Genomic DNA, 26,873 nt, shown 5'->3' on the forward strand with positions numbered 1-26,873 from the left:
TACAGGCAGGTTCAGTCCCCTCCTTCCAGGCTGAGCAAAGTGTCCCTGTGTAAGCCCAAGGTTCCAAACAGCCAGCTCATGCACTAAGGATAGGTCCGGGTCCCACTGCCTGGGTGCCTCCCAAACAGTTCAAGCTATTCAATTGTCTCACTTATCCAGAGGGCCTGATCCAGCTGGGGGCTCCACAGCCTTTTGGTTCATAATTCATGTGTTTCCATTAGTTTGGCTATTTGTCCCTTTGCTTTTCCAATCTTGGTCTCAACAATTCACACTCTTACAATCCCTCCTCTTTCTCAACAATTGGACTCCTGGAGCTCCACCTGGGGCCTGGCCAAGGATCTCTCCATCCACTTCCATCAGTTATTGGATGAGAGTTCCAGCACAACAGTTAGGGTGTTTTACCATCTGATCACCAGACTAGGTCAGATCAGGCTTTCTCTCAACCATTGCCAGTAGTCTACAGTGGATGTATCATTGTGGATTTCTGGGGACCTCTCTAGCACTTTGCTTCTTAAAGAGAAGGATGGTCATAAATGAAAAAACTGGTAACAGACACTTGTAACAATGTCTGATGCATCCTACTGAGTTGAAGAAGCTTGTTCATTATATGATTTCATCTAAATGGGTTCTTAGGAAGGTGGACCCAAGAGACAATGAGCAAATCTGGCTGCTGAGATAAGAATCTCATGGAGGGCACTTTGATCATAGCCTGTGTGAATCACAAATGAGGTAGTGATTACACAACAAATCTATCTGAGACACTCACAATGGTGCTGCCTTAAACAGATAATAAAACATTTAGACGCAACACCTGCTAGGAGCTTGGTCTCTGGCTATTTATCCAAGATAAAAGAACATCAATGCTCATCAACCACTGATGTGAACAAGAATGGTAAAGAAACTACATCTGTGACTAAATGTTATTGGAATCCTCACAAACACAAGAATAGATAAAACATGGTGTATTGATAGAACAGAAAAATTCCAACCCAGTAAAACAGAAATGACCTATAAATGCAGAAAAGAGTATGAATCTCAAGTTTGCCATCATAAGAATAGATTATGCCACAAAAATAACATATGCTGGCAATAAGTGCACAGTGGAGGAGGGCAGTCAGGAGCCATTGTGCAGTTATTAACAGGGGCATTGTTTTGATAGTGACAGTGGTATATGATATAAAGTTATACTTCTCTTATAGAAAACAAATTGTAGAAAATAAATGTAGGCTTTTTTGTATATTCAGTCATATGAGTTTTCAAATACATGAGTTCTGTTGACTACAAAGAATTACATTCTGAAATTCACTTTAATACTATATTCATAATTTAACTGGTCTGGGATACAGCTTTCAAGTTTGCATAAAATTTGGGCAATTGAAATTGTTTTCTGCATAAGAGTGTCATATGAGTATGAAAATTTGTGTACAATGGATAGATGAGCATTGTATTTTTACTTCCCCTTAGTGAAGCATCATATTTTAAGAAGTATAGAATATTAAACTTCCATAGTATTTACTCTAGATCTATTTTTGATCTCTGGTTACACATATGATCCATTAGTATGTTGAAATCACGTTTACAAACATAACTTCTGTAACAATAAGTCCAATGGTTTCATTCATTGGGTGAGACTACATGACCTGACAGAAAAGAGTTTAGGATCTAGAAACAGATATTCTATGGTAGAATCCTGATTCATTCATTTGCCACTTGTGAGAGCTGAAAGCATTTTCCCCTTAATCTCTCTTGAGTGGTCCTTTCTTCATAGATCCAATGATAACATCTTCCTCATAGAGCTGTTTGACACTTTGTTGAAGGAGAAGATTTATAAACAAAAAGATTACAATTTTTCCCCACAATAAGCCCTGAGTTATCATTTAATAAGTGTTTCTCTCTGGGGGTGAACCCCCTTTTTCCCAGATCAGCTGTGTTGCACATTCGTCCATATTCATGGCTTACCTTCTAGCACATCCTAACTATATTCTCCTCCAAAGGGATGGCTAGTGAAACCCACAAAGCCAACTCTGAGTTACACTGGACTTCATAGAAATTTCAATGGAAATATCTAAAAATATGAGAATAAAAATTTTCCACTTGCTATTTCTTAAGAAATGATAAACAAAGTGAAGTTTTTATGTCTATATTCCCTTTCATTCTTCCAATTTATTATCGTAAAGACATAGCTCTTTAATCCACAAATATCCATTGCAAAATATCTGTAAAATAACTGCGTAAAAGTCTGCTGTTCATTCTTATTTATTATAGATTTCTCTCAAACATACTTCTGCTTTACAGCTTTTTTGTTTTCTTTTATAAGTTCCTCAGGCAGGGTGGTGATGTTGCACATAATATTTACCTGTTATAAATAATATTTCTATTGAGTCATTTTAAATTTACACTGATTTTCTTCCAATTAATTTTTCCCTAGATGTGTTTATTGGAAACCTAAGTTGAAGGTTGTTGAGGTTCCATGCTGAACACATTGGGCTCTCCTTGTCACAATTCCACATGGCCACCTCTTAGATTTACTGTAAACAAGTAAAAGATTTTGTTGTCTTTGCTGAAGCTATTTCCTAGCTGATGGGCAACCTCTTTTGTGTTATCATCCCAGAAAACCCATGACTAAACATACATGGCACATAGATAAATATACACAAACACATGGACAGTGTTTTCTTACAGTTTTAGAGGTTAAGATCAAGGTTCCCATCTCTGATTTTTGACAAAGTCCCCATCCTGTAAATGCAATAGGACATCCTCACTTCCTTTTTGTTATTAGTACGTTTTTGTTTTTGTTTTCCACTATCAGCTTGAATAAGTTCATAAAAAGAAATGTGTGCTCTCAATTATTTGTATTTCCAGTATAATTTTCTAGTTTTCAAATGGTACCAACCATCCTCCTCCATAATGATAGCCTTAGTTAGGGTTTCTATTGCTGTAAAGAGACATCATGACCATGGCAACTCTTATAAAGGAAAATATTTAATTGGGTGGCTTACAGGATCAGAGGTTCAGTTCATTGTCAGCATGGTGGGAAGCATGGTGGCATGCAGGCAGACATGGTGCTGAAGAAGATGCTCTATGAAGAAAGAGAGTTCTACAGATTGATCTGCAGGCAGCAGAAGGAGACACTGTGTGCCACACTGGGCATAACTTGAGCATATGAGACCTTAACACCCACTCCCACAGTGACACAGTTCTTCCAACAAAGCCACACCTACTCCAACAAGACCACGCCTCCTAATAGTACACTTCCTTTGGGTGGAACATTCAAACACATGAATCTATAGGGGCCATACTTATTCCAACCACCACAATGATCAATACAGCACTCTTATTTTGAATGTTATGAAATTACAATAAATTTTAAAAATTTAAACATTAGATCTGTTTCAAGTCAGGATAGTTATTATTGATGCTCCAAGTATCTGACTTTCTGGAAAGAAATCTTTCTTACTGGCTCTTGAAATGTGGATGGCAGCTTATAAGACTTGTAAATCATTCTTGCCACCTGTAGTGAAATAGTTCACAGTTCTTTTACATTTCGAACATGGACCCAGAGTGAAAAATGCCCTTTAAAAAACTTCAATTATGCCGGGCGATGGTGGTACACACCTTTAATCCCAGCACTCGGGAAGCAGAGCCATTTGGATCTCTGTGAGTTCGAGGCCACCCTGGGCTACCAAGTGAGTTCCAGGAAAGGCACAAAGCTACACAGAGAAACCCTGTCTTGAAAACAAAACAAAACAAAACAAAAAATTTCAATTACTTGTGATACAAGTGATTTATATCAAATCAAATACATTATATCAAATGCAGTTGATATAATGACAACCAGACTACCAAGGGTGATCATTGTTCCCAGGTGGTTTATCATTTCAGTGTGCGAAGCCATGGAGTGTGCATTTCTCATCTGAGAGCTAAACTATACCATGAGATTACCCATTTACTTCTAACTTAAGATGTAAATATTTTTATTTTACCTTTAATCTTACATTCATATCTCTTGTTTTTGCTGTTTCTATCAGTTTTCAAGACTTTAAGTGCTAAAATTCAAATATCTCATAATTAATTATTTAACTTACTGTCAAACATCTTCAGAGTTAGAATAAAACCATCAACCCTACCATCATGCTATGAGTACTATACATAGCTTCATTTCATCTGTAACTTTTCTGTCTCAACTATATCCACTGGGATAAGATAACAAATTGTTACCTTTTGAAGTTCTGGGATGTTTGTTTTTATAACAACAAATGAATTCACATTTAGAGTGGCATTTCTGAAATATCTATAAATCTATTTTGTTTTATAATGGGACATAGATAGATAATAGATAGATACAGAAATATATGTCCAAAATTAAACATTATTAACAGAGTCTGACTTCTATGCCCTCTGTCATTTAGTGCTTTACTGTCTCTCTCTTACATTATAAATTTTTAATATTATGATTTTTCCATTTAAATATACTATATATTCCTTTTTAGTGGGCCAATTTCCTAAGTTGAATTTTATTCATCTAAAGATAGCTACATTGATAGTTAAAGAAATGTGTTCTAAATAGATATGCATGAGTAGATGGATAGATGTATATAGTATTCATTCAAAGATACATTGCTGCTTATTTAGCCAGATAACTAATACAGATTTTAGATGGTTATTTATCATAACAGTGGTATTCTGACATTGTTGAGTGGAGGATGTGCATAGTCAGTGGCAGAGTACTGATCATGAATAAGGCCTTAGGACCCACTCCTGGGCCTATTACAAAGAAGATGAACATAGCTTTGGTACAGATCTACAGACTGATCAAACCAAGTTCTTCAGAGGTTTTGCAACACTCTTTAATAATGAAGCATTTGTCCGAAAATGAGATATGGAATCTTAGTGCAACTGAATTTGCATTTGTGTTCTGAAGTCCAGAGAAAGACATCTAGGGGTGAGACAAAAGCACAGTGTTTTCCTTCTATATGCTCCGTACAATCTCTCTCAACCCATTTCAACTCATTGCTGTCAATTTTTCCTATAAATAAATCTCTCTATGGCAGTAAGTGTAATTGCTTGCCATGACTGAAATTAGTAATTATGAATCTCTTTGTATTCGGATTATTTAATCTCTCAAATTTTCAAGTCCTCATTACAAGTATAAATTACTGACCAGGTCACTGATGGTTACTGACATGTTTAATCATTAATGTGATGTGATTTGACTTTTACATCTGACTACTCTGACCTGACATTTCTTTGCTTTGGGAACAAGAATATTCTAACATACATGGAAAGATGATATAGGGAGTAAGAAAATTTGCAGGAACAAATATATTACAATGTACTAAAGTGCCTCCATTTAAGAAATATGCACTTTAAAAAACAAATCCATTTAAATTTTCAGTGGTTGACATAATTAGCTGAATTTATCTTAAAAATAGTAAACAACAAAAAAAAATCTTCCCTGCTACAGAAGAACATGTTTATAATAGTTCCTAGGCATCTTGATGTTTGGTTTAAATTGCTAGTCTTTATTTATTATAAGATATGTTGAAAACCCATGCAGGATATAATTAAGATTTATGTACCATTAAAATATAATCTTATAATCCAGAATTTGCTTTTCCCTTACTTAATGTCTCTTTTCATATGATGAGTTTCCAAATTAATTAAACAGCTCTAAAAAAAATTCAGAAAGCCATCCAAACAAATATCTTCCCTTTCTCTAACTCATAAGCTAATTAATTATATATCACATTTGTGTCTGCTCTTCCTAGACTGGAAAATTTAGAAACTTAATTTACTAATGAAATTGTAACTATGTTGCTCGGTTACTGAAGGAAAAGAGATGAATCAGACCAGCGAGCTGAGTTGCTGTTTGTGCTCAGTACTGAACAGTGTCTCCTGTCTCCCAGGCACCCCCGAGGATTACCCCCGCTTCTTCCACATGCATCCCAGGACCGCGGAGCTCACTCTTCTGGAGCCAGTCAACAGAGACTTCCACCAGAAATTTGATTTGGTTATTAAGGTAAATTAAACTAAAATTTTATTTCCTTGTAGTTATGAAATGCTGACCAAAGGAACATACAGAGGCTACTACAGACCTCATTTTAAAGTTGAGAAGGAATATGAGCTACAATAACCAATTTTTTTGCCTATAAATATTGGAATTTTTCTCATATGTAGAGTACTATTCAATATATCTATGTAATAAATGCATTGGTCAGAGGTACATAGTTTAAATAACAAATTGTACTTTATCTTTCAGCATTTATTTTATTTTTTGTAAAATAACTTTCAGATATGAAAGATAAACAATGACAACATTAGAATGTGTTTTAAATATTCTTTACTTTAATATTATTATTTTAGTGCTGTTGCTTTTATTAGCATATATTAAAAGTACTTGCTCCCCTTGAGATTTTCTTTAAATGTATGCCTAACTATTTTCTTTATGTTGAATGATAAACCTAGAACGGAAAGAAAATTTAAAGCTGGGACAATCTACTTGAAATTAAAATAATATCATTTTAAAAGAACAATAAATAAGTATTAATTAATAATAATATCAATTATATTATAAGGAAGCTGCAGAAGAAGTACTGTGAAAACTAGTTAATCTTGACTTCACTAGAAAGTTGAGATTTAAGATTTCAGTTTGACACTGAAGGAAGAGTGAGAATTTGCTGTGTAGAAATAAATATTGAATGAGGAATAATCATAAACAAGAGACAGGACCACAGTGAACCCTGAATTAATCTAATATGTATTACAAGATATTACACACATACACACACACACACACACACACACACACACATCACATCACATCACATCACATCACATCACAATTAAAATAATTAAAAATATCAGTGCTGTGACATTAGCTCATTGGTAGAACATTTGCCAGGCAGGCATTAAGCCCTGGTTTTCACTCCCCAGAACCACATGAATAAATTACCTAATTAAATGAAAATTTTAAATAAAAAGGAAGTGAAGAAAGGAGGCTTGCTGAGTAGGCGCTCTGGGAATGCTGAGTTTTGTACTTCATTGGCTGGCTGCTGCCATCTGGTTGGCGTCTTATTTGCACTGCTGTGGGTGGGCTGTAAAGTTCAGTGTCAGTAGTTATCATGAGACACATAGCTAATAGTGACTGGGCAGAAGTGAGACTGGCTTTGGTTTTATTTAAAATAAGCTTAGGCTCTTTTCAGTGCACAGACTGTGTAGCTGGCTTAGGTGTGCTTATCTGGATTAACTATAGGTAAGTCCAACTTCAAATACTGTTATGTCAAATGCATTTAATTTTAGGTCTTAGTATGTAGTAGCTTCTTACATCAAATTATACTATTATATTACATTATAACATGTGTAATTAATCATGTGTTTATTTAGTTATGCTTTGTCATTGGATAATTGATAGTGTAGATTTAGGTACATCTCCATCAGTCTAGATTTTATCTGCTGACAGATAGCAGATAAAAGAAGACCCAACAACCAACAAAAAGATACTATTTCAATTATCTAGAGTTTCAGAGATTTTTCTAAAGATTACCCCAAGCTTAATGTTGCTGGGTCAAAGATTTTGGCCAATAAATGAAAGTAAACATGTTTTTTTTTTTTAATAGAAAAGTGTGAGGCATAATGTAGCTGACTATAAGCAGTCAACAGAAAAATGAGGGAAAGAGCACCTTCTGGGTGGCTACAGCCCCCTTGGATGTCACTCAGCATAGACACACTGCTGTCCTCCTTTGTAGGAATGGTCACACATGAGGATCTCATCCTGTACTGATTTGTGATTATCATAGGACAGCATAGAAGTCAAGTATCATCCACTGCCTGTGTCCTTCTCCCTAGGTCCCATGATGCTGACCTTCATCTAAGTATTGTTTCCAAACTGCTTCATTTATAACATGAAATCAGTTTCCTTTACTACCCACATCAGTGGTCCTGGGATGTCTGAGAGCAATGTAACAATCCATCAGTTACAGAAAAAAAAAAATCAACTAGAAATGTGAACAAATAATTGTTTATGTTTTAATAGCACTTGATACTATTAACCAATGTTTTTGCAGATATTACTAGATCCAAATTGCCATGACCTAAAGGTACCACAATAGGATCATGAGCAATAGTATCAATTAAAACAATAACAATGGGCCACATACCCAGTAGTAGCTGAACATCTGGGCATTCTTCACAATGCCATAATCCCACAGTTCTCCTCAGTAGTAAATATTTCATTATCTTTACTTTTTCCTATATTAGTGTTTTGCTTTTCATTGGCTATGGAAGTGTTTTGGTGCTGTTGTTAGAATTTGATCCAAATTTCTGTTTGGGAGACTGAGAAAAATAAAATGTGGCAGTTGTCCACCTCCAACCGAGGAAGAATTCTGCCTTTAAAAGTGACAGGGCACACTAACAGCTTGTTTGTATCACAAACCAGAGATTTCTCACCTTTCCTTCTTGCTGTTTCTGCCGGTGATTTATTCTGCATGCTGACAAGTAAACATGTAAAGATGAAGCCTGGAAGACAAAGGTGGAGAATTAGGAACTTTAGCCTAGTAAATAGCCCAAGCACTCTGGACTGAGAAAGAAGGGGATGTTCTATTGCAAAACACGCATCGAGCCTTTAGTTAGCTGCCCTCATCTGAGGATTCTGAGAAGGTGATGCACATTAAGAAGAAGGATCAGTCATTTGCTTCATGCCAGAATAATTCCATTTACAGATCATGGTCCTTGAATAATGGTCCACAACACACGTGTACTAACAAGAACATCCCAATTTGGATTATGAAATATCTGATCCCCCCACATGATCCTCCCTAAAACAACCGTAAATTTCCTGTTAGGCAGCAATACAAAAACATATTTCAGATGTGAGATGACACTGAGTTTAGTGCAAGTACCCAAGTACCTTTAACACATCTCAGAAAAACCCCCTTTCATCAGTATAGTATATTTAAAGTAGTATTTATACGCTAGGCATCTAAGACAAAGCAAAACCTTGAATTATTAAAAACAGATCAAATGAATAAATTATTAATAATTCATTGTCCCTTGGTTCCTTAGAGCATAATTGCATTTCATCTAAACCCTTTTGATTAAAAGCTTTTATTAAACTCTGATTAGCAAGGGCCACAGTGAAAATGCTAACACAGCATTATGGTGCCTCCAGCTTCCTGTTTCCACTCGGTGGCTTGCTTGTGTGTCTGGCAACCACATCCTAGTTTGTTTTCCTTCCAAGCCACAGGCATACTATACTATCCTGTAATATATTGCTATGCTTGTATCTTGTATATATTGCTATGTTTGCAGGATCTTAGGCCCAGGTGGAGAGAATCACAGACAACTAAATGATCATGCTACTCTGGTCTCCCTCTCTTTGAACTTTACTTCCTTTTTCAGGCCAGAGGTCTAAGGGACAGCATAAAACAATGGCATACGCATATGGAAGAAGCCTCCTCACAGCCTGTTTGTCCATACTCTGGCAAGGTTCCTCCATATTAAATGTATCACTTTAATCTCTTGCCCTTTTCAGATGATGGGTGGTAATAAATTTCCTTTTCAATGTTTTTAAATTGTACTTTTATCATTTTTAATTATGTATTTGTGGGGAGAGTGTATATGTACATGTGAGTCCAGGTGCCTGAAGAGACCAGAGGTATCAGTTACCTACCCCTACAGAAGTAGTTACATGAGAGTATAAGCCACCTGGTGCTAATACTGGGACTCGAACTCAGGTCCTCATCTTCTGGAAGAGCAGAGTCTGTTTTTGGCCATTGAGCCATCTCTCCATCCCTGCTAAAATATAATTTATATTGTGCCTCCTGCTTAACATTACCTGTGTGGAACCCTTAGTAAAAGTCAAATGCATGACGATGCATAGTTTAAGCTGTTTATGACTGTCACAAACAGACACATTCCTTTCTAGAGAAAATATAACTATTTGAAGTAAGAGATGACACAGAAATTCAAATTAATGATGTGTTAGTTTCCACATGCCACCAGTCCTGGTCCAATGTTTACCTTGAGCACTATGAGAGTTACACATGATAAGTGGCTTTTTTTTAAGAACTCAGCCACTTTAACTCCTGGCCCTCTGTGTATCACTACAGCTTCACCTCTAGATTCAATATTTTACCAATAAGCAGTGTTTCTTAGTTTCCGGTTCTCAGTATCCTTCGAGTACCAATTAAGGTGCCTGACACCTGTCAGACAGACGAGTACAGAGACACAAGAACATCTCAAATACATTTTCCTTCTGATGGCTACAATAATATTTCTAATTACCACCTGGAAAACTACCACCGGTTTATATAACGGTGTCAAGTGAATTATGCAACCAACTGTAGACATTCTTTTGAACAGCTAAGTCTTCTCTCGACTCTTCTATGAATCACTAGTTACCAAAACCAGGCATTCTTTTCTTTTTGCAAGTTGTCTCTGCTTGTTTCTATGAAGTCCCTCATATAATCTGCCCTGATTTCCTCGGCCTAAGGTGCTCTTAATCATCAGTTCACATCTCACATTATACGTGCGCTCTCTCTCTCTCTCTCTCTCTCTCTCTCTCTCTCTCTCTCTCTCTCCCTCTCTCTTTCTTTCTCTTACCTTAACTGCTTTCCCAGGTACTGCATCAAACTTGTCACATCGTCCATTGAGTGTCTTTAGAGTCACCACAGACATGCCCCTCTGCATGTTCCTCTCCAACCTCTCTACTGTCTCCCCCTCCCACCCAGCCTCCTGTGGTTTTTAACACAGATGTGAAGGATTACAGGTGACAAGGTCACAGAAGGCAGCCTGTTGCTTGTCATCCATCATAGTTTTTCAATGTACAAAGATGGAATGAATCTCCATGGAAATGAATGAGATGTCTGTAATATATAATATTGTCAGTGTATGTTAGAGAGATATGAGAGGAGAGAGGGAGAGAGAGAGAGAAATAAGATATTCATGAACCTTTCCTTTTGGGAAGAATAAACAGGACCCTTTAGTAACAAAAGGTTAGAACAAAACAAACAAATAAAATATTGTCCATAGCTGCCTTTCCCTTGCTATAGGCAAGTTGCCTACCATAGAGTAGGGATCATATTCCCTCAGAGTGCTGGAAATATTTTTGCTATGTAATCTTGGATCTATTCTCCCCTCTTCCCTTCCCCTTCTTCCCCACTCCCATCTTGTCCTTTCTTCCTTTCTTTCTTTTTCCAGTTATCAAGAGAGTTCTATTAGCTAGGATGTACATGAACCACATAGCCGGGAGATTTGTCCCAAATCTTGATCCATCTACTTCTCCCTGCCAAGGGCTGGCATCAGAGGTGTGTACTGGCTGCTACATCTGGCTAGTACTCTGATTCTTCTATATTCCCCTTGAACAATGAACATCCACAAAGTATTCTAGTGAGCAGCTATCATTACCATGTCTGTCCCAAATCTCACAAATCAATGGTCACAAGCACCCTCTTCCTCACTCTGCAGAGGCTGATGTGAGAGTGACATGGGTAAGCTCTGCTGAGCTTGCTTTGTCCTTAGAGATCTGCAATATCTTGTGTTGTCACATGGTGAGAAGGGTGTACTAGGGCTGCTTGGGTCCTTGTCTTTCAAGAGTTGGTTATCTGTATGTATGCCACATATGTATAGGTATCTATGGATGCCAGAAGAGGCTCTCAGACCCCTGAAGTTGGAGTTGCATGTAGTTGAGAGCTTCACACTGTGGTACTGAGGACCAAATGCAGGTCCTCCGAAAGCACAGGAAGATTTCTTCACCACTCAGCCATCTCTCCTATCCCCCAACATGCTTTTTTAAAGGACATGAATTCCATCTATGAACACTCAACCCTTATAAACTAATATCTCAAAAGGTCCTACCTCCTGACACCTTCCCTCAGAGGTTAGGTATGCATTGACTCTGGGAAACACAGACTTTCAAGTCATTATCTACCATACTTCACATCATCAAATTAGTAAAGAATTAAATCCATCACCCTGTTTCAGTCAAGGTCTCTAAGATGAAGTGAATGCCTTTCTCTATTTCCCATAGAGATTTCAGACCTTAGCTGCCATTCATAATACATTACAACCCTTTCTTGGGTTTCTTAAAAAAAACAAAAAAAACTTTCTGAAGTCCGTTGGTTGGCCCCCGAGTAGTAAATGTTCATTGTCTTATGAATGCTTTTATTTAGTACGCCACCACATAAAACATATTTTTTTAAATATTTGACAATAATATTTTGTTCTTTTGTATCATCCTCATTGATGTTTAAGTAATAGGACAAATGAATCAACTCCTTCTGATTCTGTGTATAAGCATGAGGAATGGATGGATGTGTGGAATCTCACACCACTGTTCATCCAGAAGGGAGAATGAGCCCAGAAATAAATGGTAGATGAATACAGTGGCCATCGAAATGCATGTTGACAAAATACACACAGAGGCAAGAGTTTACTTGGTCACTGCCTTTCTCACAAGTTGACCTACCACTGCTTGGGGGAAAGAGAAGACATTTATGCAGTGCCTTTATGGACACTTAATTCTAGTAAGTCCTCTCTGCATGTACAGGTCACTTTGAGGACAAAACAGCAAGTCCAAGTCCCCTGGGGTGTTCAGATGAAGGGGCATTTTAGCTGTTGTAAAAGCCCTTTACTCGACCCAATCCACATAAAACACCCAATTCCATTAGTCCACACCCAACCTACCCCCCACTCAATGCCTCATATGAACCTCCTCAGTCCCCCACTCTATAACCAGAGGAACTTCCTCAGCCCCCATTCCATGTCCCACATGAACCACTCCACTCCCCACAAGAACTTCATGATTCTATACTCCATTGCACATAGGAACCACCCAAGACCCTTCTCTATACCCCACATGAGCTAGACAAGCCTTTACCTCACTCCCCTGCATGAACCATCCCAACCCTCACTCCACTTCTTCACATAAGCTACCCCAAAGTCATGCCATTCTACAGGAACCCCCTAGGTCCCCTACTGTTCTTCTCCCACATGAATGACCCAAACATCTGCTCTGGTTCTCACATAAACTATCCCTGTTCTCATTCCACTTCCCTCACATGAACAACACCCCACCCTCACTCTACTTCCCACCCATGAATCACCCCAAGCCCATACTCCACTTCCCACTTATGGACTTCCCACTCTACTGTGCCCAAACAGGTAGGTTTTTAATGTGATTCTTGGGTTTTCCATAGAAATATTAAAATGAATAGTGGAAAACCTCTAGGCCAAATAAAGCTTTTGTTTTTCTCAAGAACCGAGGAGAGAAATAGTAGCCTCTGCTACCCACCTACCATTCTGTTTTTGCATCAGTACTTTTACATTGTTGGCCCTTAACATTCATATAATGCAAAGAGGGATGTTTATCAACCAGTTTAGAAAAGGCACTTGGCTGGTGTTTTCTAAAAGTTGAGGCTACTTTGGGAATGGGAACAGCCACCTCCAAGAACACCCCTGTCATGGTAGTGTTAAGGGGAAGACAAAATGCAGAACTACCTCAAGTTGGATAATACCATTTTCAAAGCTGTGGTCTTCCCAGGAGTGACTGCATCTAGTCTATCTTCTTCAAATTGCTGAAAATAGCCAGCATACTTGTATCAGTTTGTATTTTAAAGTCTAAACAAAAGGAAATGATTTTATTATTGAGAAGTGCATAAGGGCTTTGAAGATTTCTATCACCATTGTAATAAGTTACAAACATATGAGCAACTTGAAACAAAACTAAAATATACTTCATTATATTAAAAATAATCCCTAGCTGGAAAATCTGTTGATTTTTATCATGTTGTCATAGTAGAAGGCCTTCTGAGGATATGCTTCCTATATTCTATGTGGTAAAGAGATCTTTCTTTGTCAAAGGGAAATATGTTTTTTCCTATGAGAAATGAGTTCTTGGGATTTATAACCCTGTAGACAAATCAGTTTTACTGTACACAATACAATTCTGCATATTTTGTTTGTGCCATCTATTATATATTTTTGTGAGCTCCTGAAGATTTCTAGTAAGTTTACTTCTAAACTACTGGTTATGGTGTTAATCTTTAGCCTTTTGAGTGATGTTCTATAGGCTTGAATGCAGAATAATGTTATGCATATTCAGGAAGCAATAGGCTATACTTAATAATATTATTAATTAGTTATTAATATTATTATGATCTTTGACCAGGAAGCATAGCCTTGCTGTAAGCCATTTCTCTCTATGAGATGTCTGAATTTGAGCCTAAATTGAAATAGGAGATGATGCTCAAATGAGAAAGAATACTAGGATAGGAGAAATTTACATGGGGAGATAGGTAAAATGAAGTGGGAAGGGGAACTTAAAATCAGGCAGAGGGAGAAGGGTAGCAATAAAAAAGGAGAGGTAGGGAAGAGGGTAAAATAAAACTAAGGACATGAAAGCCCCATAAGGAATCATGGTTATTTATTCAAAATTCCATACAATATGTATAAGTCAATGTGTATACATATATAGTTTAAAGAAGTTATACCACTTGGGCTGATAGTGGTCTCTACAAGAGTCATAGGCTATATAACAAAACCCCCAATACCAGGCATAAGAAACCACCTTTCAAATTGTTCGTCAAGGGAGTCAAAGGCTCCCACCCCCCAAAAAAATATAGGCTATTGCTGTTACCATTGGTTGCTTCCCAAAGGTCTAAGGTGTGTCCCTATAACTGAAGTTACCATGTATTTCCAACACAAGACCTGAGCTAGATCTGACTTGAACACCTCCTCCCTGAGGGAAAAGTAGTTCTCATTGTACAGAAGAAGGTAAACAGGTTTCAGAAGGAAGGAAGAAACAAATAGTCCTACCCAGCTCTAATCTCTATTAACCACAGGGGGAAAAGTCAGCATGGCATAATAACCCTGAGGGTGTAATATTGGCACCCATGTCTTGGCAGTAAACAACAGCTCTCTAATTGGACTTAAATCCTGTTCAATAGGAAGAAAATGACATCTAATACTAGAAACATAGCCAACTACCTGAGGCTAGTGAGGTCATGGATCTTAGAGAACTACCTACGACTGCCACTTTACTAAATCAACATGACACCTGAATGCATTCTAAATATATATTCTTATATCCACAGATAATGCAGCCTACTACCCTCACCAAAGAAGCTTGTTTTTGCAATATAGGGAGATTACAGAAAACTACAACCGCCCCAAAACAGAGAACATGTGATAGGCATCCCAGCCCCAATGGATACATCTGTAACATAACTCCTGTACCTTAGGCCCAGGGAACTTTTTAGCAGAAGATAGAACCGTAGCACAAGGACAATTGTTATATGAATGTGTCACCTAGAAATGACAGGAATGATACACCAATGATACTCTAACCATATGGCTATCTAACCAAGACCCAACTGACATGCTAACCTACATGGGGGAAATTCTATGGGGCCCTTTTTCTAGACAAAGAAATACAGGCAACTAAGAAATTCTGAGAGCAGGAGAAATTATCGTCCTCAGGGATGAGCCCAGTAACTGGTTATCTAATGCCAGGTGGTAAGCCCTGAAATCATATACACAATTTACATGCAGTGGACTAAGCAGGTTATATGTTTATGGTTACAGGTTAACAGCAGGTCGGTCTGTCTCTCTCTCTGTCTCTCTGTCTCTCTCTCTCTCTCTCTCTCTCACTCTCACACACACACACACACACACACACACACACACACTGAAAAGAAGCCATGACTTCAAGAGGGATCCATGGAGTATATGAGATGGACTAGACTCTAATCATTAGAGGGAAGTAAAGGAAGAGTAAATTATGTAGTCTTTTACTTAAAATTAGATTTACATGATGCTTTTCTCAAAGTGAAATGATTGATGATCACTTGTACAAGAGGTGTGAACAGAGTTAACCTGTTCAACTGGGGCCTGTTTTCAGTGAATTAGCCTTTACCACTTGTTAGACTTCAAAAGACAGGTTGAAATGTCAGACTCATGTTTTCCAAAAGAGTGTAGTATGGATGTTTCAGGTCATGGTAATATTTTATTTGCTTGCTTGCTTGTAAAGTAGGGACTCACTGTAAACTTGCCTGGCCTAGAACTCACTGTGTAGACCACACTGGCCTTGAACACACTGAGATAGCCTGCTTATTTCTCTTGAGTGCTGAGATTACATGCTTGTGCCACCACATCTGCCTTGTGGGTTTGTTTTGGGAAGGCAAATCTCAGAACACCAGTCACTGATTATGGATTTCTATGCATTTATAAGGACATAGGAATCTGAGTACAGGTAGCACTTATGTGAGTGTGTGTGCATTTGTGTGTGTGTGTGTGTGTGTGTGTGTGTGTGTGTGTGTATCTAACAAAACTAACAACTACAGAGCAGGTCTGAGTTCTAGATGCTGTTTGATGTTTTGAACATATCATGATGCAGGATCATCATGTGATAGTAATGTCTTATACATTATCATTTTCTGTGACACAAGAGTGTTGAATGACTCACCTCAATTGTGAGCTTTATTAGATGTGTACTGAAAAATAATTATTGGTTTATCTACCCCAGTTTTTCATGTTATATAATTGATTGGTTTTGCAGTAACCTGTACCCTCCTTTCTAAATTAAATGCTTTCATAGCTAGGACCACCAAACTGTGCAGGTGTGGTCTTGCACTTGGGAAAGAACCATTAGCATCAAAAGAATAATAAAATTGCCATACATCTCTGATGTTTGAGAACTTTATTTTTAGTGGTGTTTGTTCTTTTGAGACAGGATGTCACATGGCCCAAGCTGTCCTTGAACTCTTGCTAAGTAACCATGGATTGAACCCCTCAATGTTGCACCTCCACTTCCAAAGTGCTAAAATTGCATACATTTATCAGTGTACCAGGCTTTGTAAATTATATTTTATGGTAAGATTTTTATAGTAAATGGCAAGATGGCAAATATTTTAGTAATATCTTAGGAGTTTCAAAGTGCTACAAAATGGTAAAGGAAGGAAATCTAGTAGAATGTCATGTTAATTAACAAGGTGGTCAAATAGGCCATGGGTCATTTGATCCATGTAATGTCTGTGAGAAGAGGACTCCAGAGGAGGAAAGATCTACAAGGTTCTAACCTAATAGCATTGTTGGATGTCAGTGGCACCACATAGGGGCAGCAAGCCAGAGCATAATATCCAGATCTACCTGGACCTGGGGAAACCTGGAACTCACTAAAGGGCATAAGAAATAAAAGTGGAACTGGAAACAGCTCAGTGGTAATGTGTTTGCTTAGCATGCGTAAGCTCTTCATTCCAGAATCTACAAGGAACAAAAAAAAAAAAAAAAAAAGAAAGAAAGAAAAGAAAAGAAAAAAGAAAAACTAGGGAATTATAAAAATAGTATTGTTAGTTGACAAAGTCAAGTTGTCATTGTGGGAATGTTCAATAGTCAAGTCTAGAACTAGGCTGTTTAAATAGTCCATAGGAGAAGGTAGCAGTTGGATCATGATGCATAGAATCACTTGCATTCTGTGTTTTATGGTAATCATCAGTGAATTTTTAGACATGAGACTTGAGGGGAGGTGGGGAGGAAGATGACTTCAAGGTTCTTGGCTTCAGAAACTATCAATATGAAACTGCCATCAAAGAATAAAAAGACTGCGTAGAATTGATTGACTGGGGTTGGGCTTAGATTCACCTTTTGTCAAGTTTCCATTGGATATCTGTTGGATGTCCAAGCAGCATTATGAAGTACACAGTTAGATGTAGACTATAGAATTCAGAGTGAGGTGAGTATGTAAATAAAAAGCACGGGAACAATTTACAAACTATGAGATGAAACCAGACCAGTAAGTGGGTAGATACAGAGAAGAAAACATAGCAGAGGTCTGACTCTTGTACAAACCAATGTGGAAAGTGAAACAGCAGGTAAATAAGAGCAAGGATAATTACCAATAGTGATTAATACATTAAATGCTGACAGCAGGCCACATAAAATAGGGACTGGAAATATACATTGCTTTGAATAATGGAGTCACAAAACTGGTGGCTTTGATAACAGCTAAATGTGAGTTGTAAGACCAAGGTACAGTTATCAACAGACACCTGGGACTACATTGGTGTCAGAGGGCCATGCTGCCACCAGGGCCATACTGATCTGAGTGGCCTGTGCTGCTACTGGGGACATGGTGATGTCCAGGCCTGAGAAGCTGCCAAGAGCCATGTCTGGGTCCATGATCCTGATGAAGCTGGGGTCTGTGGTGATGTCCATGGCCAGTGTTAGTTAGCACAGGAGGTCATAGGAACCACACATGTGGAAATCTGAGTGCTGCACTGAGCCAAACCTGCCCTTCACTGGTCCTGTGATGGATGGTCCTGCCTCTTGCTGAAAACAAACTACTTTGAAGGGTAGGCTGCATATCCAGCAGTAGACGGCCAACAGAAAACAAACCCAGTGGCTTCTTTGGAGGTTCCTTGTCACATAATGTCATGTCAAGGTTATTTTTCTTGCTTGCTTGCTTTTTTATTTATTTATCTTCCTTCTTTCCTTCCTCCCTTCCTTCTTTCTTTCTGTTTGCTTTGTTTTATCTTTTTTCTTTTTAATTTTTCTCACTTTCCTTCTCTTTTTAACACAATATGTCCTTTGTATATACATTATTATGGCTTCCGGTTTTCTGTTTTTATGGGATTCCTGAGTATGTAAGCAAGTGGCTCACTGCATCTTACCTGGTTCTTATCTTTCCTTGGGTTCTTTTCCTTCTGTTTGCTTGTTTTATCCTATTATGATGTGTTTTTAACCTTATAATATAATATTATATTTTATTATTATTCCTTAGAAGCCTGTTTATTTTCTAATGAGAGACTGAAAGGGAGGTGGGTCCATATGTCAAAGATGTGGAGAGAAACTGGGAGACATGGAGGGAGGGGAAACCATAATCAGGCTTTATTATATAAAAATATGTTTTCAAATAAGAAAAAATAAACACTAGTTTAGAAATGTATAAAAGTCATATTTTTATTGTTAAGAAGCACATAAGGACCTCCTTTGCTAACACCGGCCATGGATATCACCACAGACCCCAGCTGCATCACTTTGTCAACTTTTAGTTAGCACTATAAATAAAGTCCTTTTCTATTTGGTAAGTCATTTAATTGAAAAGGGAATAAGAAAAGTTGTCATAAGAAAATATTTTGTTGTGCACACACACTAACTAAGTAAATATAAAAAGAAAAAAAGAAATTATCCCTGCCACAATAGGAAAGGAATCTATTCTCTTTCTGTGGAACACTTTTAAATGTTTTTTTTATATTACACTTTTAAAATTTATCATATCTCTGTGTTCAATTACTCACCACTAGCCAGCATGGAAGGAGTTTGAAAACCACTGTGGCACCATATGCCTGTAACCCCAGCTATTTACAGGCTGAGGTAGGCCCAATTCTCAGTCAGCCTGGGCCAAAAGTAAGATGCTGCCTCAAAAAGCCTGTGGTGTGAGTGTGTGTGTGTGTGTGTGTGTGTGTGTGTGTGTGTGTATACTAGGAATACAAAATATATAATATATACTCTGTATTCATAGTACTTAGATGCAAGGCAGTCAGAACTTATAACTGTTTCCTTATTTTAAAAATAGCACTAGAATGTTTTCCACATTCTGTCCTTGGAATATCTAAATAGTTTGAGCTTTAAATATGAGCATTAGTTTTACTTCACTCTTTTCTCTAAATCTGACATAATTTTTACAAACAAACATGGGTCTTTGTGTGTGTGTGTGTGTGTGTGTGTGTGTGTGTGTGTGTGTGTGTGTTGATGTCCATTTGTTTGTACCTGCATGTATGTGTGTGATCATGACTATGTGTGCATACATGTTGAGGACAAAGATTAATATCTGGTGTCTTCCTCAACCCTCAAATGCATTTTGAGCCAGAGTCTCTCACTGAACCTGGACCTTCCTGATTTGACAATGCTAGCAGGGCGGTGAGTTCTGGTTATCCTCCTGTTTGCCCTTTGCACATGCTGAGGTTAGAGGCACACTCTGCTGTGCCTGTCTTTCCATGTGGGTGCTTGGAATCGGCAGTGTTCCTCATGCATAGCAAGCGCTGTACTCACTGAGACATCTCACCAGCCCTCACATCTGCCTTTCAGATACGCTTTTCTACTTCTAACCATGCACTTGTCAATGTTAATAACATTACTTTAAGAGTAAATGGCTGTAAATGTAACCATTTTCATTTGTCTGTCTCTCTTAAAAAACCTCTCATCCCTTCTGATTGGCACCAAATAGGGTAAGTCAGAGTCCTCAAAACACTTGGGCCTGCTAAAGAACAAAGTGCAATAATAGTTCTTCTCAATGCTACATTTTAACTCTAACTGAAAAGGAAGTGTGTATCTTCCTATGATTTCCTGTGCCAGTTTCTCCCATCCATTCTCCTATTGTTATTATTCTGTAAATTTAGGGAACTTGCAGTAAATTTCCTTGTGCCGTTTCTCACACATCTGGAGATATCTCAGCCCAACCTGCCTGTGCCTTAAATACCACATAGCATTGAACATGGACTAACATTCTCTGCTTTTTCCCAATGTAGAAGTTTATGGTTTGATATCTAGAGAGGCAAATGGCATAAGAGTAAAAATGTGGGCTTGGACACAGATCACTAGACATGGGTCTGCCGTGCTTCTGATAGAACTAAAGGTGTAATAGCAATCCAAAAACATTAGTCATTATTACAACAAATCAATATCTGTATAACAACCAGTAAAAATTTCATACGATGCTTTTCAAAGCTATGGGGAAAGTGGGAATTAAGTTGCTCTGAAGAATCTGATTTGAGTTTTAGTTTTTTTCCCACTGAATTACTTTGTTTTCATGAAGCAAATAATACATGTTTTCCCAGCTTCACAGCTGGTAGTAAAAGCTAATGACACAATCTGAATATGGAATGCAAGCTTCTTGCATTATTATACAGTTGTGAGGGTTCCCTCATTTCCCCCCACATTAAAAATATGTATGTGTTTGTCTGATGAGGGAAATAGATTATACAGTTTGCAAGTTATCACACCATTGTTGGTATCTCTGGACAACACAGTAACTATTAGAGCAAGGAGAGTAAAGCAGAAAGAAAGAAATTCTGTTCAGAATGGCCCATGTGTCTGAACTGTTCCATGCCCACAGGCCTGGCACAGAGAGAGCATCTTTGCCTTCAGTAGGCCATGATGTTTGATGGGAGTCCTATGGTTGAACCATTGGTTTCTATGGTGATGGACTATATCTGCTGGTTGTACACTGCATCTCCATTTCTTTTTGGCTATCTCCATAAGTGCATATCTCCTGATGTGCATCACAGAAGCTCCTAGAACTTCCATGGCACAGTACAATTAATCTCATTCCCTGAAAGTACAGTAACTTCTGAACTGATGATGTAAGTACCACCCACATCTGTGCGAAGAAGCCACAGGTTGATTCCTGAGTCACCTTCATTGAGGAGTGGAGCTCAGAACACTTTATGCCAAGGACTGTTTTGACATTCTACTGCTAAGTAACAATGTAAAGGCACAAAATAACTGTACAAAAAAGAAACTAACCTCAAAGTAGGGACAACAAAATAAGTTAAAATACATAAACAAGTGTCTCAATGCAGTGTATAACATTTAGCTGTCCATTTACTAATCATACTTTAAAATTAATAATTGTGACATTCATAACATCTTAAATGTGAGTGGTAGTCCCATGTAGTAACAGATTTGGGGAATTTTCTTGATACAAAGTCATCAATTCTACTTAACCCCAGTGAGGCTTCTTATTGGATGAAATGTTAAATAAGAAAAGTTTACATTAGAAGCCTAGGTTTGGGATATGAGGGCAATGCCATTGCCACATGTGACCCCATTGATTGCCAAGGTGGATTCTGCTGACCTGGGGGGTCAGTGGGTGTTCCTTTCCCCTCTTGCCATTCCATGTTCTTCAGAAGTGGAGCAGAAATAGCCCATAAAAAAACAAATGAAAAAATAAGCATATATATTAATATAGTTTTATCCAAGTATACTTGAGTAATGTATTTCCAATAAATAACCTTAGGAATTATTTAACTACTGAAAATCACAGTGGAATTTTCTTTCACTTGTAGCTGTGATTTTTCAGGTCCTTTTCTGAGTGATAAATTCTACTTTAATCTATTAATTTATGCAAGACAATTACTAGGTAATGTGCATAGTGCCAGTGGCTTGCCAACCACATGAATCTCTTATAGTTCTGGCCTCTAGAGTCTGAGGACAAAGCTCTGGCAGGCTTGTTTTGCCAAGGATACATCCTCTCCTATTTTGCTCTTCTGTGTTGTGCTCTCATGTGGTGACAGAAGCCCAGAGTTCTTCCAGGGCCTTTGCATGTTTGTTTGTTTGGGGAGATGGTTCATCCTGTATAGCCCAGGCTTTCCTAGAACTCTTATCCTCAAGAGTCTGTCAAGCAGTTCTGAAATGGTTGGCCAGCCTCCTCAGGGCCACTTGGGGCCTCTCTTTTCAGGACAATAATCTCACTGATAGAGGCTGTACATTTGCCAAGGTATTCATCCCCAAAGTCACACCCCTTACTCCCTTTTAGGTTAGGATTTTAATATATCATTTTGGGCATATACACATTCACAGGACACCAGGCAGTTAATCTCCATTGTGGAATAAGAAGATATTGAGAAGACAAAAGAAGAAGAGAAGGTTTTTATTTAACTGATAAATCTTTTTTCTGTATTCTTGAGTTATCAGCAACTCAATTCTATTCACCTTCTGTATTTCTAATTGTATATCAAGATACTTATCTCTTTACTGTATATAGTATTGCAATAGTTTATCATAGTCATTTTTCTGAAATTAATACTGGATTTGAAAAAAGCAATTAAGCAATAAGGGCTTTCTACTTCCATTTCTCATTTATGTTTTCTAACACTTGTTAGAGCAGTTTGCCTTGCTGCAAGAATCCTATGGTAAAGAAAGTCTATGCCTATTGCATGAAAGAGTCACTCCAGAGGACATCATAGCTATTTTTCCTTTAATTTATAGGCTGAGCAGGACAACGGCCACCCACTCCCTGCCTTTGCTAGTCTACACATCGAAATACTGGATGAAAACAATCAGAGCCCATATTTCACAATGTCCAGCTATCAAGGGTATATCCTCGAATCTGCCCCAGTGGGAGCCACCATTTCTGAGAGCCTAAACTTAACCACTCCTCTGAGAATTGTAGCTCTGGACAAAGACATAGAAGACGTAAGTTCCATAAATATCTTTGCTATTATTGGTTGCTATCCTCTTCTTCTATATATGTTTATAGGAAGTAGTACATAACTGCTGCACAAACCACAAAGCAGAGACTAAACAAAGTTGGTGTAATGAATCTTAGTGCTACAGTTTAGTTCCTTATCAAAGGTATTTTTAAACATGTGTTACCATTTAATTGCTGTTCTTCAATGTAGCTGTTCTGCATATGAAAGCCAGTGAATTGTTCACTTGGTACTCGCTACATCACCAGGGTGATCTTTTATGTTAGTAGAAATTGAAAGCTGTTTGATATAGTTTGTGATAGGGAAAATAATGGCATTATAAAGTGAACATACAATAACAAGAGGGGGGCTAAGGAGGGAGACGCTTCCTGGCAAGTGGGAAGACCTCAGTTCAGATTCTAGACATAAAGAAAGTCTAGCCAGTAAGTGGTCTCCAGACCAGTGACATACAACTAACAACAAGGTGTGGAGGAAATGCCAGATTTTAACGTGTGGCCTCCATGTGTATGACACACCCATACACGGGCATGTGTTCATGCATTCCATACATACACAGGTGCAGGTGTATTTGCACACGACATACATATACCATATGTGCACACACATGTATCACACAAATAAATAAGTAAAAAAATAAATAAAACAAAGAAGTTAAAACAAAACAAAAATGTGAATCAATCATTTAAAAATAAAAAAAAAAATTCTGAAAGCAGCCTAGAGTAGCATCTTGGGATTCCCTTCTACTGTGATGGCAGGTTATTAAAGAAGACATTGGGGGCCATTGGCCCATGCATACTTCAGCTAGTATCTGGTGAGGCTTCTATCCTCCAGGTCCCATCTAGCTGACTTCTGGTCTTGTAGTATTGACCTTGTTGGTATGTGTGGAAAATAGTCCAGCTAGGCAAAATGAGAGTAATTTATCTTGTTAGCCACAGAGATTTTATATGAAGACTGGACAGAAAATTCATGTGAGTCAACACAGCATCCTCTAGGGACTTAGAGAAGGAGAGGCAGAGCAAGGAAGATTGACATAATTTTCTATAGCAGTGTGACATCTTTGTAGCCAATAGGCTACCACAAAACTAACAATGAAAGCAAGCTGCTAGTGGAAGTGTGGATCATAGCAGAGTCCTGAGGAGGCATGAGGTCCCAGAGCTGTCCTGAGCCCCTAAAATCCACTTTGAACGCTTCATCTTTCTGCTTCCACCTCATAAGCCTGTACCACAACACTGGACATGAATTTTTAAAAAGTTTGATTAACAAACATAAATATCACATTTGGCTAAATGGACAGCACTGTTCTAGAATGACTTTAAATTTTTCATCACTGCAGTCACAAGAAGACACAAAGTTCCTTCTGTCGGCTGAGACTGGCAACCCCCGTGCCACCTTCCCCGTACACCTCCTCCTTCTCAATGTTCTCTTTATCTTTATGTTTGTCCTTCTGATTATCATCTAACATTCTGGTCCTTCTTCATTTCTTCTACTCTTAATCTTGAATCACATATTTAACCACAGTCCTGTCAAGTTTGTTGTCTCTGTTTGGAAACACAGTGAATGTCCCATCTCTAAAATCCTCTTATTTTGGAAAGGGACATGGAGTGACTTTTCAAAAACTCGAGACATGACTGTATGACACTTCAAAGGACTTGGATATTATTTTTTCATTAAACCTTTAGATTAGAATACATACAGGATTTCTTTGTCATTAAGACGTTTTGAGGCATGTGTTGCTCTGTAGAGGAATACCCAATCTCATGCAAATGGCACTACTTGTTACCTGACCACTTGCCCATCTTCAATTTCTGAAACTTCCTGCTGACCCTGTGTAATCACAGGCACATTTCACATTTGCCAAGCTGTGTCTTAGCTAAATAATTTTGCTTCATTTTGTATGACTTAAGGGGTTTCATCCTATTTTATATAAACTGTTTTGGCTAGCTAACATTTTTTTGTTGTTTGTAATTCATCTCTGGGGGTTCCTCATTCAAGAATCTTTTTCTTTCCTAGTCCAAGCTGAGATGAGTGTCCCTTTTTGATATATTTCTCTAACACACTTTTGATTCTGAAATATCAGTCTTTCCCCTTCACTAAGCTGAAATCTCTTTATGATATATCTCACGCCATGATAACTTTTTATTTTTCACACCACTTTCCACCCCTTGATAGGTTTTGATAACTCTCCAGAGTACTGATAAACTCAGTCATGGTTGAAGGAATGAGGACATCTAGCAAGGATACTGAGTTAGTCAGTTCATGGACTCACTAGATATCCCTTTCAATGGTTGGTCCACTCTAACTCTTAGAGAACTCTTTGCCATATCAACATGAGCTATATACTTACAACTCATCCATTATTTTTAAAGTCTACCTTCACTGGAACACAAAATAATTCACAAAATAGACATTTATATGTTGGAAAATGGATATTTGCCTGAATCATCTGTGTTTGTGTGTTTTTTTCTTTCAAACACTCTTTTTGGTATTTTTTAAACAAGAAATTAGTTCATTTCTAGGAGTTTCAGAGTATCTACATTACAAAAATAAATATCGAGATTACTGCAATTTACTGTGAAACTATTGACTACCTGGTAAGACCAACTTGCTCTGTGAGGAGCTAGAATTGAGAATAGACAGCACAAGGGGTCCAATAATCTTATAGAAATGAGAAACCTCAAGAAGAGGTTATCAATATCAAAAGAGACTGACCTCAAGCAAGGGGAGCCAGAACTCACTGCAGGAGTAGATTCCTTTGGACAGCTTCAGGAATAGTCAAGGCTAAGAGCACATGCCAACTGGATCCATTCCTACAGATGGTAAATTATATCCTACAGATGGCTTTTTCCTTCTACCAGGAAAAAATGAGACAAGATTTTAGGAAATAAGAGCCAAACTTGCTGGGTTATAGTGCTGTTCATATTGTATAAATGTGGAGTTAAAAAGCACCCTGAGCAACTTTTATAAGACTGAAAAATTACTAAAGAGAACATCCTTCTATCAATCTTGATTTTTCACAGATCAACATGCACACATACATGAAATGTTTACTTACGTCATTTAGCAGTACAGCCGGTATGGTTTTGAAATAGCTCTTCCTGGAAGAACATCAAGAAATGCACAAGGTCTACAACAGAACTGAGCTATGCTTTCAGAGTCAGAGCCAGGAAAAGCTGAGCACTGAATTTCTCTGTAAGAGCCCCTAAGGTGACAAATCAGCGATCATACACTAGATTGTTTAATGATAGTGATTCACTAACCATTCAATGGAATTGTTGATGTTTTAAGATATTTAATCAATGTATTTTTGAAGGTATTATGTACTGATAAGTGGATACTTATAAAAATGTAATTCTATCATATATATAGATATCAAAGTGCAAAGAAAAAATGATTGTATATCTCATGGACAACGTTGTTAGCTTAAACAACTTCATTTATTTTCTCTACTATTGTGTATTTAAGTGAATTGGGTAGGCATGACCTTTATGTTTACTGTTTATTTTGTGTCTAATTTACATGTAGGTGCCACCTGGTGGAGTTCCTGTAGGTACTAGGTTGTTGGTTTTGTGATTGCCAGTTGCTGTGGATCATTTCTGGTTCTTTTTCTTTCTAAATAAAAATTTATTATCACTTACTAAAAATGTAAGTGATAATTTAGTCAACAAATAGTAG

At 37.7% G+C, this 26,873-nt stretch overlaps 1 protein-coding gene across 17 annotated transcripts in view; it reads left to right on the plus strand.

The window, feature by feature from the left end:
- Pcdh15 (protocadherin related 15) overlaps nt 1–26,873 on the plus strand; it is a 1,427,876-nt gene that overhangs the window by 1,110,119 nt on the left and 290,884 nt on the right. For all 17 annotated transcript variants that reach the window (XM_036167862.1, XM_036167881.1, XM_036167872.1 and 14 more), the window contains 2 exons: nt 5,907–6,019; nt 22,981–23,187. In XM_036167862.1, coding sequence (XP_036023755.1) covers nt 5,907–6,019; nt 22,981–23,187 — 320 coding nt within the window. The remainder of the gene's footprint in view (nt 1–5,906; nt 6,020–22,980; nt 23,188–26,873) is intronic.

This window comes from Onychomys torridus, chromosome 18 (assembly GCF_903995425.1).
Source record: "Onychomys torridus chromosome 18, mOncTor1.1, whole genome shotgun sequence".
Taxonomy (NCBI): domain Eukaryota; kingdom Metazoa; phylum Chordata; class Mammalia; order Rodentia; family Cricetidae; genus Onychomys; species Onychomys torridus.